At 36.0% G+C, this 16,825-nt stretch overlaps 1 protein-coding gene across 2 annotated transcripts in view; it reads left to right on the top strand.

Moving 5' to 3' along the window:
* Positions 1–16,825, top strand: part of LOC150096627 (cyclin-D1-binding protein 1 homolog) — a 251,676-nt gene that overhangs the window by 34,139 nt on the left and 200,712 nt on the right. Inside the window, exon 2 of one of the 2 annotated variants that reach the window (XM_090408004.1) lies at positions 8,659–8,769. The exons of the other annotated variant lie outside the window; for it this stretch is intronic. Coding sequence (XP_090264130.1) covers positions 8,685–8,769 — 85 coding nt within the window. The 5' untranslated portion in view covers positions 8,659–8,684. The remainder of the gene's footprint in view (positions 1–8,658; positions 8,770–16,825) is intronic. 2 annotated transcript variants of the gene reach the window in all.

Genomic DNA, 16,825 nt, shown 5'->3' with positions numbered 1-16,825 from the left:
AAATCAGAAACCTGTGAAAAATCCCATTCAGCATTGCATAATCATTACTGTACACATGTTCATTTATCACAGGGGGTCGTCAGACACATGCTTGATTTCATTCTTCCTAATATCTCTAGTTTCCCTGGTTTTGCACTACCACACTCTCACTAAGCAACACTTTCTGCAAACATCGAACTCCAAAACCATTTAAATGTATTCCATCAGGCATATATAAGTTCTTTTGTCCATCACATTCACTCTTTACATCAATAAACTGCACCATTCCTCCCTCACAATCTGCTCTTTCGCCATCATTGCCCTTCTTCTTTAGCGTCTTACTGTTCAATTTTGCTTCCACTAATAACTCTTTCATATCTTCTCTCATTACATATTTCTCACCTGGCAAATAATTTGTGCCTGCCAAAACAATTAACTCATTTGCTTCTTTCTTCCACGTACTTACAGCTTCACTAGCATCCTTAAAAGATAAAGAAGCTGTGGAAAGATTGCAATGAAGAGTTACAAAAGATTATATCTGATTATGGAATGTAAATTATGAGGACAGATTGATTGTTATGTGGACTGCAGACATGTGGTAAACAGGAAAAAGAAAAATAATAGGATATTGTCTGATGAAATTTTTCATTATATGGAAGGTTTGGGGGAGAGATCACAAGGGTATCCATGGAAGTTAATTATGTGCATGGTTTAGAAAGTAAGAACTGAGTTTTTCTCACACAGAGCAATGAGTGAGTGGAACAGTTTACTTGTTGAAGTGATGAGTGCATCTGGTGTGAATGAGTTTAACAGTAGGTATGACAGCCGCTGTGGATGATGTGCGACCTCCCTTGATGAGTCCTTGACTTCACTTCTTGGAGGTCTCAGATAATACTAGTAATGTTTGTAAATAACTACTGACTGTGATCACATTTTCACTACAGAGTCATGCATAAAGTGCACGTGTTTGGGCTTAGACTGGCGGGTACTTGTATTGACAGTTTAGTGAAGAAAACACAGAGCAGTCAATTAAACAATTTAATGTTTCTTCAATATTTTTTGTTTGTCACTGAGACATCTTTATGGGTACAACTTACAAATTGTAATGTACACACTCATGTTGAAGTTTAATGGAGAAAACACATCTAGAGATAAAAATTATTAATTTAGCTACTAACGTGGTTTTGCTCCATTAAACTTCAACATGAGTAATAGTCAACCTCTGAGTATCCATATGAGATTTATGTTTAAGGAATGTAGTGCAGTGGAGTGTAATGAACAGACAAATTCTCTGAAGCCTTGATTATTAAACGGGACGCCTAAGTTTCTTTCCCTGGAACTTTACGTTGTGTCTGTTCGGTTCTACTTTATTTTGGATTTTTCGTGCATTGCAGTTTTTATATCACTGCACACACACACACACACACACACACGTAGAATACTGGAAGCATTAAACCTGTTTAATTCATTCTTTTGTATGCTATCTTCATTCCATTAAACTCAACATAAACTATCTTCACCCTCCACACTGAGAAATTAATGAAACCTCATCCTTCACTTATTTGCTAAATATGTATGTTTTGACAACAATGTAATCATAAATTACACAAATTTATACATGATAAAATAAATAAAAAAATGATTTCTTACAGCTAAAGTGTAAGTGAAACTCCATAAAATTATGAAAAGAAACTTAGAACATTTTGTATAATTTGCAAAAAATTGTAATACACCAAGTCAATGTTATACCTTTGTAAAGCAGTTATCTAACAATTTTCAGAACATTACAAGCCCACTACTCTCAAATCTCTGAAAACCTGGCAATGAGAAATGAGCCATATTCTGTATTTTGTAGCTACAAGAATGAGAAGACATTTTCTCTTCAGTTGAAAAGCCTCATGTCTGCATTGTACATCATAAAGTCATTTAGATGACAGGTATAGTATCTTTTACCAACTCCATGAGGGTCAAATTACTGATGAGAGAGAACCCAATAATATTTAAAATAAGGCATTAATTTTTATTGTGCAGTATAGAGTTCAGGAGTCTTTGAAACCTCTGGATTTTCCTTTTCTATGCATTCCATTTCACTCTTATCTGCTACACAAGGAATCTTTGTAAGGGCTTTCGTCTGGACTGATGAACAGGAATATCTTTGATGTAGCCAAGTATCAAGTTTTGCACTATTGGGTAGAGAAAATGAAAAGCAGTACATTGGATCTGCATTCCAGGAAGTGAGAGACCTGACGTAATGATTAGATAAAGCATGAGAAAGACGCTCATAAATAATGAAAAGAATGCAATTGTGCCATTGGATTAGGTTGCACTTGGGCTTCTACATATCTATTTTCCTGAATATATAAGGCGATATAAAGCACTGGAAAGGACACTGAGATGAATAGATGTATCAGTGTCTTGCAGATAGGATATAATAAAAGTTAATTTATTATACTTATCAATCAATATAATCAATCTTATTATACATTAATTTACCGTTTCCTGAATCTATCCTTTCGCTTACCTAAAACCTTATACAATCAAGATCCTATTGGCTACTCTATTGTTATATCGCTATCTCTCTATATTATATCTTATTATACCTCTATAATAACTCTCCTTCTAATCTATTGTCGTGCTCCTAAAATACTAATTCAGATTTATTTCCTCTTCGGATATTGGCAAAATTTATATTTCGCTGCGCCAGCCAATATCCTATAACAGAAGATACTCTTGTTCAGGGAAATAATTCAAAATTTAAAGGGATACACACAATAATTTATCTCACGCTAGCGCTGTGCAGATTCAGTTAGCAGTCGTAGACCAAATCTCACTTAAACAATTATATCTAAATTACTTCCCGTCAAAAAAAGTTCAATTTCATAAGTGGTGGTTTGAATTCGTAATCAGGCATAACTCAGGTATAAGGTACAAAACATGTTTATTGGAAAACACAAAACATTTACAGTTATGTAAGCTTAAATACTCAATGGATCAAAATTCACTCTAAGTTAAGGGTAATACTAAAGCACAATGAATCAGAGCAAGTTAAATACTTTGATTATGAAAGGATAAGATTAGCTTTAAGCAAAGTACTACTACTATATAATTCCCTTCACAAGTTACTCACAGAATACTTATTTAACACTTTCATTAATACTCTATCAATGATTACCTTAATTCTAAATTTTATCTAAGCAAGTCTAGCCATTCCCAAATCACTGCCTATTTAACAACTCTTCTTTGCTCCACAAGAGCTTAATTCAGTCAAATTCTCACTAAAAGTTCTCTACTAGTGTCCTTTAGTTACAACACACACAAATTTCCTTTTCTTCTAAACAAATTTTAACACAGAACGAAAACTCTTACATTACCGGATCCTTTCAGATTTCATGCCGCCATCTCATGTAGGTCTGGATTATCGTACTGCATATTCTTCGGCTGTCTTTGCGCCTGGCGATGTACTACGCTTTTTCTTCTAATCGTTTCCAACTGTTGCGTGCTGTCTACCGCTCCGCAGGAAACTTTCTCCAATGGGACATTCTGCAAAGGCTCGATTCCACATGGGCTGTCATATCGCGATCAGCTCCACTTGAAAATCTTCAAGCATTCTCAAGAAAAGAACCTGCCGTCCGTCATTACCGCAGTTGACCCACCGCTCTCTCACGAATCCTCCGACAAACTCCCCCTAAAACTTGAATCCGGCACTCGAAGATCAAAAGGTCAAAAGGCCCCCTAAAACGTCGTGCTTCATCTTTTATTTGCCCTATTCGGGCGCTCCCTATTCAATGCGGTTTTCACCCACGAACCCCATCGTTCACATCCCTTGGGTGATCCTACACTCTCACTAACCTGTCCGGTTACATTATTCTAGGAAGGCGCTGTGACGTCATATTTCCGCGTAGGTATAGCCTCCATCACTACGCTAGACTCATACCGATTATACACGATTATTCCGGATTACTATTATAAGTTTTTCTCAGAATTTCGCAAAGTACTAGACAGCTTACTTGGGAATTACAAATAACCTAACAATAACTCTCACTATATGGCACACATAGACTACAATTATTACAAAACATAAAACAACACTTTATAATTATTAGCCGATGTGCAGATATCTCTTTAATAAGTAGTAGTTTGTCATGTTAAATCCTGAATAAAGAATTTACTTGTAAAGCTCTGCATTCAGAATCTAACAGGTTTCACTTCGGCATGCAAAATTATTCAAATTAAGTGAATATTGAATCCAACATTATTTCAAAGCCGAATAAAGAAACTCCAAGAGTTTCATGCCGAATATAGAACTATAAAAGTTTCAGCGGATCAAAGCATAAGCAAACCTTTCATGAGAGGGGAAACTCGTAGTAAAGGTGGAGTAAGCCCTGATCATTATCCTTAGTATTTCCCATAATGTAAAACACATCTCCTAGCAGACATGTATGATGTTCTACATTATTGGGGGGGGGGGGTTCACTACCCAGACCGGTTTCGACCTTTGTATAAGTGAAGCGGGCTCTAAAAATAAGACGATCCCGAAAGATCGCCCATCTCAGCGTTGTTCCACTCAGCGACAGGCTCACCCTATCACCGAGAAGAACTTCAGCATTGGCTCTACCTAGGGCAGGCTGACCCCACCACCAAGCAGAGCCATAATCTCAGTGGTGGCTCCACTCAGAGACAGGCAAAAACCTACCCCCGAGCAGAGCCTCTCGGAGCCAGACCCGTAAATACTCAGGTTGAAGTGATGCAGAACTTATACTTTACCATACGAGTTGCTAAAAAAGGTGTCGCATCACAAAAGGCACCAAGAATTACTGAAAAAGAGAGCCAAAAGGTTTCACTTCTGCAATGCAAAATTATTCAAATTAAGTGGATACCGAATCCAACATTATTTCAAAGCCGAATAGAGAAACTACAAGAGTTTCATGCTGAATATAGAAACTATAAAAGTTTCAGGGGATCCAAGCGTAAGCAAACCTTTTGTGACAGGGGCAACTCGTAGTAAAGGTGGAGTAATCTCTGCTCACTATCCTTAGTTGGAAGTTTATTTTCCACTTGGTTCGACTATAATAAATTTAGTTTAATCCTTTATCCAAGTGTAAGCAAACAAAGTTTGCACCTGAAGTATCTTCAGGACTGAGGCAACTCGTAGTAAAGGTGGACCAAGCTCTCATCACTCCTTGTCTCAGTATCTCCCATAATGCAAAGCACATCTCCTTGCAGACATATATAATATATAATACTGTGCATTAAGGGAAGGGCCACTACCCAGACCGGTTTCGATCTTTATTGAGGTCTCGTCAGTGGGAGCCAGACCCAGAAGTGGTGATACTAAGAATTAGAAACAATGGAGAGGTCATATTTACCTATACGAGTTGCCAAAAGGTGTACCACCTTATTATTAAATTACTCTGAATTTAGAGAAAGATGTTGGAAGTTTATTTTCCACTTGGTTAGACTATAATAAATTTAGTTTAATCCTTTATCCAAGTGTAAGCAAACAAAGTTTGCACCTGAAGTATTTCAGGACTGAGGCAACTCATAGTAAAGGTGAACCAAGCTCTCATCACTCCTTGTCTCATAGATAAGATACTGTAGTGAAGTATCTACAGTATGAGTGGTTTCTTAGCAGAGTCAGTCCTGAGTGTTTTATTGGTGAATGAGCTCAAACGTTTGATAGGTATTTTGTGAATGAATGTTGGTGTGGATGCCTTCAAATGAGTTTTCAGACCTCATGTAATAATAATGAATAATAAAACTTTTGAGTACAGTAGTGAAGATACTTCAGGTGCAAACTTTGTTTGCTTACACTTGGATAAAGGATTAAACTAAATTTATTATATACTATCCTTAGTATTTTCCATAATGTAAATCACATCTCCTAGTGGACATGTATGATGTTATACATTATGGGGGGGGGTGTCACTACCCAGACTGGTTTCGACCTTTGTTGAGGGCTCGTCAGTGGGAGCTAGACCCGTAATAAAAGTTTTCTGAAATAACAGTGGAATTTACGGTGAAAATTCAAAAGTATTTCTTGTTTCATATCCTTATTATATGCTTCATCAGAAAGAATAAGTACAGTTATGAATGTTATAAACCTGAGCAAACTTACATCATTCAAAATGAAAAACATTGTCAGAAAATAATGACTGGATAATTCAACAGTCAAATACATGCAGTCTACATCATACAGCAAAAGTCATTGTTTAGATGACAGGTATTACTGTCTTTCACCAACTCCATGAGGTTCAAATGTCTGATGAGAGAGGGCCAAGTATGGTTTACAATAAGGCATTGATTTTTATTTTTCATTATAAAGGTGCATTTCTTTTCAGAACCCTCTGAAACTTCTGGATGTAATTGATGTATGCAGAGAATATATGACAGAAGCAGTAGATCACTTACATTCATTTTTCTTTTAACTGTGATTAGAGTTTAATTTAGATAATGTGGGTTATGTGAAGGCAACCTTTGCTTTGTATTTCTTTAAGGTCATGAAATTCTGTCTGTCATGTGTTTATTATATGGCATACAGTTAGTCATTAGCCCACTAATTAGCTAGTTGAGCTTTCCTGATTATCTGTTGTAAGATGATTTTTACTGTCTTAAGGTCATAACCTAAAGGGATCGCTTATGGTTCAAAGGAGACATCGACATAACCTTTTAAGAAATATGGAGAGCCACAGGGCTTTCAGTTGGACTTTGCAAAGACATTCGACAGGATACCACATGTAACTCTATTACATGAATTGTGGAAGATAGAGATCAATATGAATCTGGTGATATGGGTAAGAGGATAGATGGACAGACATCAAAGAGTAGTATATGGAGGTGTAAAATCCTGGAGAAGTTGGCCGACGAGCAGAGTGCCACATGGTTGATAGGCACAGAAGGGTAGATATGATAGAAACATATTAGTTACTAAAGGGATTTTATATGCTTGATGCAGAAGAAATTTTTCAATACATGACAAGAAGAGAGATATATCAAAGAAGTTATTATTATTTGTCACCCTCCAGGGAGTCCAAAGTCTCATCGACAACCACTCTACAACTCTGTCTCCACCACTCACAATCCACCAACTGACCGCAACTATCGCCGATCACCACCACTAGTATTTCCACAGATAATCACAAACATCCATGCCCATGGTGGGATTTGAACCCACATCCTTTTGGCTGGGGAGCGAATACGCTAACCACTCGGCCAGCCAGGCTGGCCAGTTGATCCTGGAAATGGTATAAGAGGGTAGTAAGCAATTGTATGAGGATTAAACTTTTTACTTAGCAAATGACATATGAGTGGGTTGTTAGCAGAGTCAGTCCTGAGTGTTGGTGAATGAGCTCAAAAGTTTGATAGGTATTTTGTGAACGAATGTTGGTGTGGATGCCTTCAAATGAGTTTTCAGACCTCATGTAATAATAATGAGTAATAAAACTTTTGAGTGTTTTCATATTCAATGATTAATTATATTACAGTTATAATTAACATTAACCCTTTCGGCTGCTGGTGGTGAATGCTCATTTTCAAAAATAAAAGTTATTTAGAAGCCACAGATATAAAATTGATGAAATGACAGCATTATTTTGAATGAAATGCATGTTCAGAAAATGATGCACATGAATTATTAATATTCTATTTTGCAGAAAATCCACACAGTTGACTTATTTTGATTTATATAAGTAATACATAAAATACCTTTGTTTCTTCATTATTGTTATCATTATTAAAAGAGACCTCTAGAGAGCAGGAACTCATTGAGGGAGGGCACATACCACACACACCAGCTCTCATACTTATTCTTGAATTCATTCACACTGCTTGTACACACAACATCTAATGGCAATCCATTCATATCATGCACCACTCTATGAGAAAAAAATCTAGCCCTCATCCCCTTCTTAGTGGCATTCATTCTCAGTTATCAAAGATGTGCACTTGTCCTTTCCCCACCCTCCATAAAATGAAAAATTCCATCAACTGAAATCCTTTGACCTTTTCAGAAGTTTGTATGTCTCAATCGTATCATCTCTCTTTCTCCTGTTTGCTAGTGTCTGCAGCCTACAAATTCTCAACCTGTCTTCATAATTAGTATTCCACGACCCTGATATCATTTTTAACACACTCCTTTGCACCCTTTCCACTGTATCAAAATCACAACGAAAACCAGGAGACCCAGACCTATGCACAATAATCCAAGTAAGGTCTTATGAAGGCCTTATATTATATAGATTTTTTTTCAGTAGAGACCTCCATGCTCCTTCTTTTCTTCCATATTGGTGGAGGGGGGGGGTAAAATTTCTGATGTACAAATCTTAAATAATACCATGTCATATCCTAAAATTTTGTGAAATATGCAAAAAAAAAAAAAAAAAAAAAAAAGCTATTAAAATCTCTTTAAAAATTATAACAGCTTATGTAAAAAATCATACACTAACCAGCAGTCCTCTTGTCTAGCAAACAAGAAAAATGGTGAGAGGACACTTTCTGACACTACAAACTCTGCTGGTACTATTGAAAATATCAGTCTGAGTGCAGTGGGTAGATTGAAAAGTAATACCCTGTTGTTGTAGAATCCAAAATGTTTTACCTGGCATCCTCAGTTTTTTCACTATAAAAATTTTGAACCTTCATTTTTTACAAAAACAAATATTGAACTTGCTTTTTTTGTTGTAGGTTTTTAACAGTGGCCAATCTAATTGATGTCTGCATGTGTCAAGATTGTTATTGAATTTGTAGTCTATTCAGAAGAACAGGAGCCTGTAAAAATCATCAAAACTTTTTATGGTGCGGAAAAAAAAATTACTGAATCAGCAATCTTAGAAAATAGCTTAATAAAAACTGGAATATTTACTTTAGAAGACCAGACATGATTGGGTACTATGAAAGTCAAAGAAAGGTGGATGACTGGATTTGAAAAGACTGCCATGTAACTTTCAAAAAACTTAGTTTATGGCTTGGGTATTCTTGTATAGTGTCTAAGTTTATGATACAAATACATTGCTATTCCTATTTTCTATATTAGAGGTACATCAGAAAATATAGCCAAAGATCTAATAAAACATGGTCTTTACAGCATATTCAAACCACATGTTAAATTAGCAACTCTAATCTGCTCTCCCAAGGATATACCTCACCCTTTAGCATATCCTGTAGCAAATCTTGTGTGCTCTGAAGAATCCCTAAAACGGGAATTGGAAATTATCAAAGAAACAGCCTTACTAAATGGATATAATCCCATAACAACCCAAAAAAATAATTAACCACTCTCCTACAAATCAACCCAGACAAAAAGAAGCTCATAAGACTTCCATTCCATATATTAAAGGCATCTCTGAACATGTGGCAGAAATTGTGAGAAAATATGAACTCATTGCTACCTACAAACCCATCAACCAAATTCACAACTTGTTACCTTCTCCAAAAGACACACTCTCACCATTGTTGCTACCTGGCATATACCAAGTACCATGTTTGTGTAACTTGTCTTGCTATGGACAAACAGGAAGATCTATAAATAAATGTATCTCTGTACATCAAGACCACATCTGTCTTATCAAACCTCACAAATCTGGTCTTACACAACATGGAATCGAAATGCTAACCACAGGATCCATTGGCAAAATGCCAAGTTACTCTATAAGCATGAATGGTTATATCAAGATAGTCCTGAAGCCTTACTTCATAGACCTAATCTTAATTGAAATGACTGTTTCACTATTCCAAAAGTGTGAGAAATTGTTATCCTCACTTGTATTCAATAATTTATCTGCTATATTTTAAATTAATTTAAGTAATTTTAATTTCAGCCCAGTAGTTTTTAATCCATGAACACGCGACTGTATACATGGATTCCAATTTAAGCATGTGCACTACTGTTTTTTTTTTTTTTTTTTTTTTTTTTTTTTTTTTTTTTTTTTTTTTGTATTCATTCCCTAATGTTGTTCGTTAGTTGTATTGATGATGTATTATGATACTTAATACAAAATATCTACATAATAAAAAAGTTATTTATTGTGGCATATGTGTTATTCTATAGTTTTGACTATTGACATATTTGCCTCACTAGTGAGACAGCACACAAAATTTTTCAAGGCCCTGCTCATATCTCTTTGTATATTCTGTGATTGCATCCTCTTGATTGAGATTATTGTTCACAGCACATCACCATACGAATGTTCTGTTGCACTTCCTTTTACTTTGCTGCTACCCAAATTATATATCTTGTTATCATGTTGGAGGTTTAATGTGGTATGAGCGACCCTGGGAAAGGATTAAAAACTCTTTTTATTCCTTCCAATAATTCATCTCGGTCACCGAAATATCTTCAGGGAGTTTCATGTGTCCCTTTAGACTATTCATATTAGGTCTTTATATACTATAATAAACACAAAAACTTATTCTGATTATAAGACCATCGGTTTAATACACATATGTACAAGAACGCCGACTAGTTTTGCTAGCATACTGTCTATCTTTGTCAAGACTAAAAAAAAGTGGGGGGAAAAAAGTCTTGACAAAGCTGCTAGCGAAACTAGTCGGCATTCTTTGTACATATGTGTATTAAACTGATGGTCTTATAATCAGAATAAGTTTTTGTGTTTATATTCAGGGAGTATAAACTAACACTTGTAACACACACAAAGGCAACACAATATTAAATTAAACATGTGGATATAATGCTACAGACCAGTCTAGATAGGGCATCCTCTATAGTGTCAGTAAGAGACCTCGTTTGGAAATTGGCATCTCTGAGAATTAGTGTTTCCATATTTTAGGAAGTTTCTTTCACATGTATTTATTTAAATTCAGTTGATTTCTGAGAAATATATCTTATAACAAAAAGTACTAGATACTACATAATATTAGAGTTGTTCTTTTTCTCTGAAAAAAAAAACAAAAACAATTGTGACCTGGATTCCCAGATCACCTGACCTAAATCCCATGGATTTTTTTATCTGGTACTGTTTAAGAAAAAAAAATCTGGTTTATTCAGTTAAATGAAAATTCAGTTCAGTTAGATACAATGCAAACACTGCAACAGTGCACTGAAAAGGGCTGTAAGCAAATCAGAAATGATCCATAACAATTCCTAAGAATGTGGGCCTCATTGATGAGAGGAATGCAGAATTGTTTGTGATGAATGGACAACTTGTTTCTAGTGAAATTAGGCAAAATTATCATAAATGTTTCAGATGATTACAAAACTAATTCTTCTATAGAATAAAAACATGAAGTATGTTTAGTGATTTCATCGTTCATGTTTGGATCCCCAAAAATGCCTATATTGACAATGATTGGTTTGCAGATCCATGTTTACTGGAACTCATTCTCTGCACCTTTACAACATTAACCATCACCTTTTAACACACCCTGTACATTGAGTGAATAAGGATACCACATCAAACAATTTCATCATTTAAGTTCTAGTTATCTTCTGAGAACATTAATTTTCTTTTATTTAAAATCGATGTTATTTTTCATTCTTGTTCTAAAAGCCAGTAAAGCTTTGTCATTGACTAGAAAGAAACTTAGTAAAGTCTAAGATGTTCTGTTAGATATGGGATAATCATTTTTGTACACTTCAGGGAGATCACAAATGCATGAACCTTTAGCATGATGATAATTCAAGTTAGGACGAGAAATTTTCTAAATTTTACATGAAGTGTGGCAAGGAAATTTTGAGCCGGATGAGATTCAAGGTTTATCAGTCTCTGGGTGGAATGTCACATCTGAAAAATGTACATATACCATGCATATTTCATTCCGACCATCTACAAATGGTCTCTGATTGACAGGGCCGTGCCAACTCGAGAGTGCAAGGGGTGCACCGCAACCGGGCGACATTTTATGTAGCCAATATGTAATTTGGATTACATATTACATTAATAGGGGTGGCCGATAAAAGTTTGCACCCGGGGCAGCAAATACCCTTGGCGTGCCCCTGCTATTTGAAACCAAAATTAAAAGGACTTTTACAAATTTAACAAGAAATCTTAAATACTAAATTTTATTCAAATCTGTTAAGCTAATGTGGAATTGTTAATCACTGAGTCACTTTGCCTATAGTTATAGTGCCTGTTTTCATTACCAGATTTTATTAACTTCTATTCAGCCATTCCAGTTTCTGCCAGATGCAGTTTTACAATATTTTGTTTACTCTTATCACTGATCCCATTGAAATATGAATTGCAATTGCTCTGCAGATTTTTGTAAGAATACCAAATTTCCATAAAATATGATCAGTCCTCTCTCTCTCGGAATAACTTGTATAAGGATAGAAAAGCAGAGAAAACAACTCTGTCTACTCAGGCAGTGTGTGTAGCACATGCATGCACACCTAACAAGAGACTGTTCACTAGCAGATTCTTCTAGTAGACTTTGATTACTCTACCATTCACCCAACCTTATTTACCCTTTGATTAGCTGTTCTTTAATCAAATTTTCTCCCCATTTATGTTTTGTAAATGGGGAAGACTATAATAAATTTAGTTTAATCCTTTATCCAAGTGTAAGCAAACAAAATTTGTGCCCGAAGTATCTTCAGGACTGAGGCAACTCATGGTAAAGGTGGACTAAGCTCTCATCACTTGTCTTAATATCTCCCATAATGCAAAGCACATCTCCTTGTGCTTTGTTTGTACCTGAAGCGCAAACAAAATTTGCATTTCAGGTGCAAACTAACCAAGTAAAAAAAACTTCCAACATCTTTCTCCAATCCAGAGTAATTTAATAATAAGATGAGACACCTTTTAGTAACTCGTATAGGTAAATATGACTTCTCTATTACTTCCACCTTAGTATCACCACCTCTGGGTCTGACTCCCACTGATGAAACTTCAATAAAGGTCGAAACTGGTCTGGGTAGTGGCCCTTCCCTTAATGCCTAGCATTATACATGTCCGCAAGGAGATATGCTTTGCATTATGGGAGATACTAAGACAAGTGATGAGAGCTTAGTCCACCTTTACCATGAGTTGCCTCAGTTTTGAAGATACTTGAGGCGCAAATTTTGTTTGCTTACACTTGGATAAAAGATTATACTAAATTTATTATTTGTTCCAGTAGCTGACTTTTCACTGTTCACCATGGTTCCCTGGTGAAAACAAAGAGGGCCTTGTTTAACCTTGTTTAACTCCAGCCGGCATGAGATTCTGTCATGTTGTACCATCATTTTATATTGTGGTTTAAGCCAATAAGAATACAATTTGGTCAGCTAAATCTCAAATTATCAGTCCATCCTCATTCATTCGGTATCCAGGCAGTCACCATGAGAAGGTGAGGATTAGACATTAGGTCAGAAGCTCTGGTCGGTTCTCTGCATTCCATTAAAGGCTACGTGGAGGTCTCCTCTTAGTTATACTGATTTGACCCTTAAGCATTTCATCTGAGGATGTCATTATAAATGAGGTGTCGAATCTCCCACCAGAGTGACAGGAAAGGAAATGTGTGGGACAACAAAGCTGGTGATTATGCCAAGCTCAGGAGACAGCTTGCATCTGTAGCATGGAATGAGGAGTTTGGTGCAAAGGAGATCACTGCTGCTTTGGTGCAATTCAAGAAGTGTTTAGCAAAAGAAATATTTGAATGTATCCCAATAGTCAAAAGGTTAAATAAGGTAGCTGTAAAATCAATAATGAAGAGATTAGGCATGCAGTACAAAGGAAGAGGGCATTATGAAAGCAACATAAGATGAATGGTAAGAATCAGTTCCATGAGGAGTGCGAAAAATGGTCACTCTGTTGGTAATGATAGAAAAAGTACTTATAAACAGAAATTAAATAATGAAGCAACCTCCCCCCCCCGCACTGTGAAGTTCATTTAATGTATATATTTAGCCAGTGAAAAAAGAATGATTAAGGTAGGAAGACATTGATGGAGAATATGGTATAAGGATTACTTCTGCTGTGGAGGATATAGTTAAAATATTAAATGAGCAGTTCATAAAGGTATTTCATCCTTGTGAAGACATCATTCTCAGTTTGAAAGTATCAGAAGAAGAGACTGGCTGACTGTAGCCGAGCAAGAGGCATATGTGGAATAGAACAAACTTGATGTTAACAAGGCTTTTGGAGTTGATATATTATGTATTTTGATAAAATGTGCCAGGGAGTTGGTATCTGCCTTGACATACTATTTTAATATAAGTCTTACACTGGATCAACTTCCAAAGCAGTGGAAGGAAGGCAAGATTATACCACTTCATAAGGTAAGTTACAAAACTCAGGCTTCAAATTATAGTAGAGCTTAGAACTAAGATCCACAATTGGGTTGACAAGAGTGTTATTCTCTTTGATGGACAGCACAGATTTGCTAAGGGGAGGTCATAGTTTTAGTAATCTACTTAAGATGAAATGACTGTGCATTGGACAAGGAAGATGGATACCCAGAAATGTACTTATATTTTGCCAAGGCTGTTGATAGATTATCACATGATAAGTTAATAGTTAAACTTGGGCAGCTGGAGTTGGATATTAAATCGGTGCATTTGATTGTAGTTTGACTATACGATAGATATCACCATGTTGTGTATGAGGAGAAATATCTCGTATGAGGAAAGTCACTAGCAGTGTGCTTCAAGAGTTTTAGGGCCACTGCTGTTTAACATGTATGTTAATGATATTTGAGGAGGATTTGAATGGGAATATTCTGTTGTTTGTATATGATGCAAATTTGGGAAGAACTGTGAGTAGAACAGATGGATGTGTAGCTTTACAAGAGGACTTGAATAGACTTAGCGAATGGGCACAAGAGTGGGGATGACAGTGCAGTGTTGCAACGTGTGAGGTAGAATTTACTCTTGGTGGGGATATAGTGTTGGAGGCAGAGGAAATAAGATCTTGGGGTGATGATGGATAAAGATCAAAAATTTAGAGGGTGCATTACTAAAATTGTGAAGACAGCACGATGAATTCTAGCAATGATGTCAAAGACACTGACTTGTAGAGGCAAGGAGTTTCTGGTTCCATTGTATAAGATTTTGATCAGACTGCATATGGATTACTGTGCACAGGTTTGGTAACCGGGTTTTCAAAAGAATGAAGAGATATTGTAAAGGATTTAGAGACTATTGACTAAGGTTGTTTCTGGTCTCTGGAACTGAGACCAGAAAGTATGAGGAATGGTTGAGAAGATTCAATTTACAGTTTACTTGATAAAAGGAGGATGGGTGTTATGGAGATATACAAGTTAGTAAGGGATAGTTATTAGGTTAACATTGAAGAAGTTTTCATAAATTGGTGGGAGAGAGTTGGGGTGAACAAGAGGACATCCCTGGAAGCTACATAAAGAGAATGTGAGAAAAGAAATGAGAAGGTTTTTTGCATGGAGAGTGGTGAATGATTGGAGTGCATTGCCTGAGAGTGTGGCATTGGCAGAGAATGTGAATGTATTTAAAGCATGGTTTGATGAGCTGTATATATGACAGAGACTAACCTGCACAATGAAAATAACTCCATCGGGGTCTGGTGATAATAATACTATTAAAAATAACAACAGTGGGTGTGAATTGCTGCAGACCTACAGTCCTAATTATTAAAAGCAAAAAATACATATGTGCGCACAGTGGAAAGATATTAACTGTATATTAGATTGGTATTAAATTGCTATTAAATATTTCAGTTTAAGTATCCTAAAACCATCATCAGTGTAGGTGCATGAAGAATGGTATCTCATTTTTCATGTGCATTTCTGGGGAAGCCAGGCAAATATAATACTATTAGGATCCAAAATAGATGTATGCGGGGGGATAACTGTTAAAAAAAGGGGGGGGGTTAGAACTACTGAAAGAGAGAGGGAGGAAACAAACTAAAAAATGCAATTACTGATAGCAGTTTCCCAAATTTTGGGTTTAGATAATCCATTGCTGAGGTTGAAATGAAAGAAAACTTCAGTATTTCCTTTAAAATAATGTTTAAATTTGTGGGAGCAACTGTAGTATAATTTAGTATCATCTGAGAGGATCCTCTGGCCAATGTTACGAATTGCATGTTCAGCAAAGCCAGATTTATGACATGTTTTGGATTCATTGTAGGAAAGGTGTTGAGAAATATGTTTAGTGACAGAACAGCCTGTGACTGAAGTAAAATAACTTAAAGTTCCATGGAATCAAATAGACTCCATGTATAAATTAAAGATGGCAAGTAACTTCATGACTGGGCAACTCGTATATATAGAGGCTACTGACTTCACATCACTTGCCTCGGTATCCCATAATGCAAAACACATATCATTACACATGTATAATGCTATTCTTTATGGGAAGGGTCACTACCCAGCCTGGCTTTGGCCTTTATTGAGGATCTCATCAGAGCCAGACCCAATAGTGATATGAAGGTTGAAGTAATGCAGAAGTCATATTTCCTTATATAAGTAGCCAAAAGGTGTCACACCTTATTACTAAAATACTCTGGATTAGAGATAGATGTTGAAATTTTCCCACTTAGTTATAGTATAAATTAAAGATACCATGATATTATATTCTTAGATAAAAGATTAAACCAAGAAATCGAGAGTATTTTAGTAATAAGGTGTGACAACTTATTACCACCAATGAGACCTCAATGAAGGTTGAAACTGGTTTGGCTAGTGACCCTTCTCAAAATGCACAGCATTATACATGTCCATAAGGATACTTATCTTGCATTATTGGATACTAAGGAAAGTGATGTAAAGTCAGCCTCTATATATGAGTTTTTCAGTCGTGAAGTTACTTCACATGCAAACTTTGTTTGCTTACACTTGGATAAAGGATCAAACTAAGAATATAATTTCTTGGCAGCATCTGTGATTGATAGTATAACCAAGCAGAAAAATTTCAACGAGACTCCAGGTACCAGTAAAT

This window comes from Typopeltis vanoorti, chromosome 18, assembly GCF_054136105.1.
Source record: "Typopeltis vanoorti isolate ZY-2024b chromosome 18, IOZ_Tvanoo_1.0, whole genome shotgun sequence".
NCBI lineage: Eukaryota > Metazoa > Arthropoda > Arachnida > Uropygi > Thelyphonidae > Typopeltis > Typopeltis vanoorti.
This window is presented reverse-complemented; position numbering and strand designations above follow the sequence as displayed.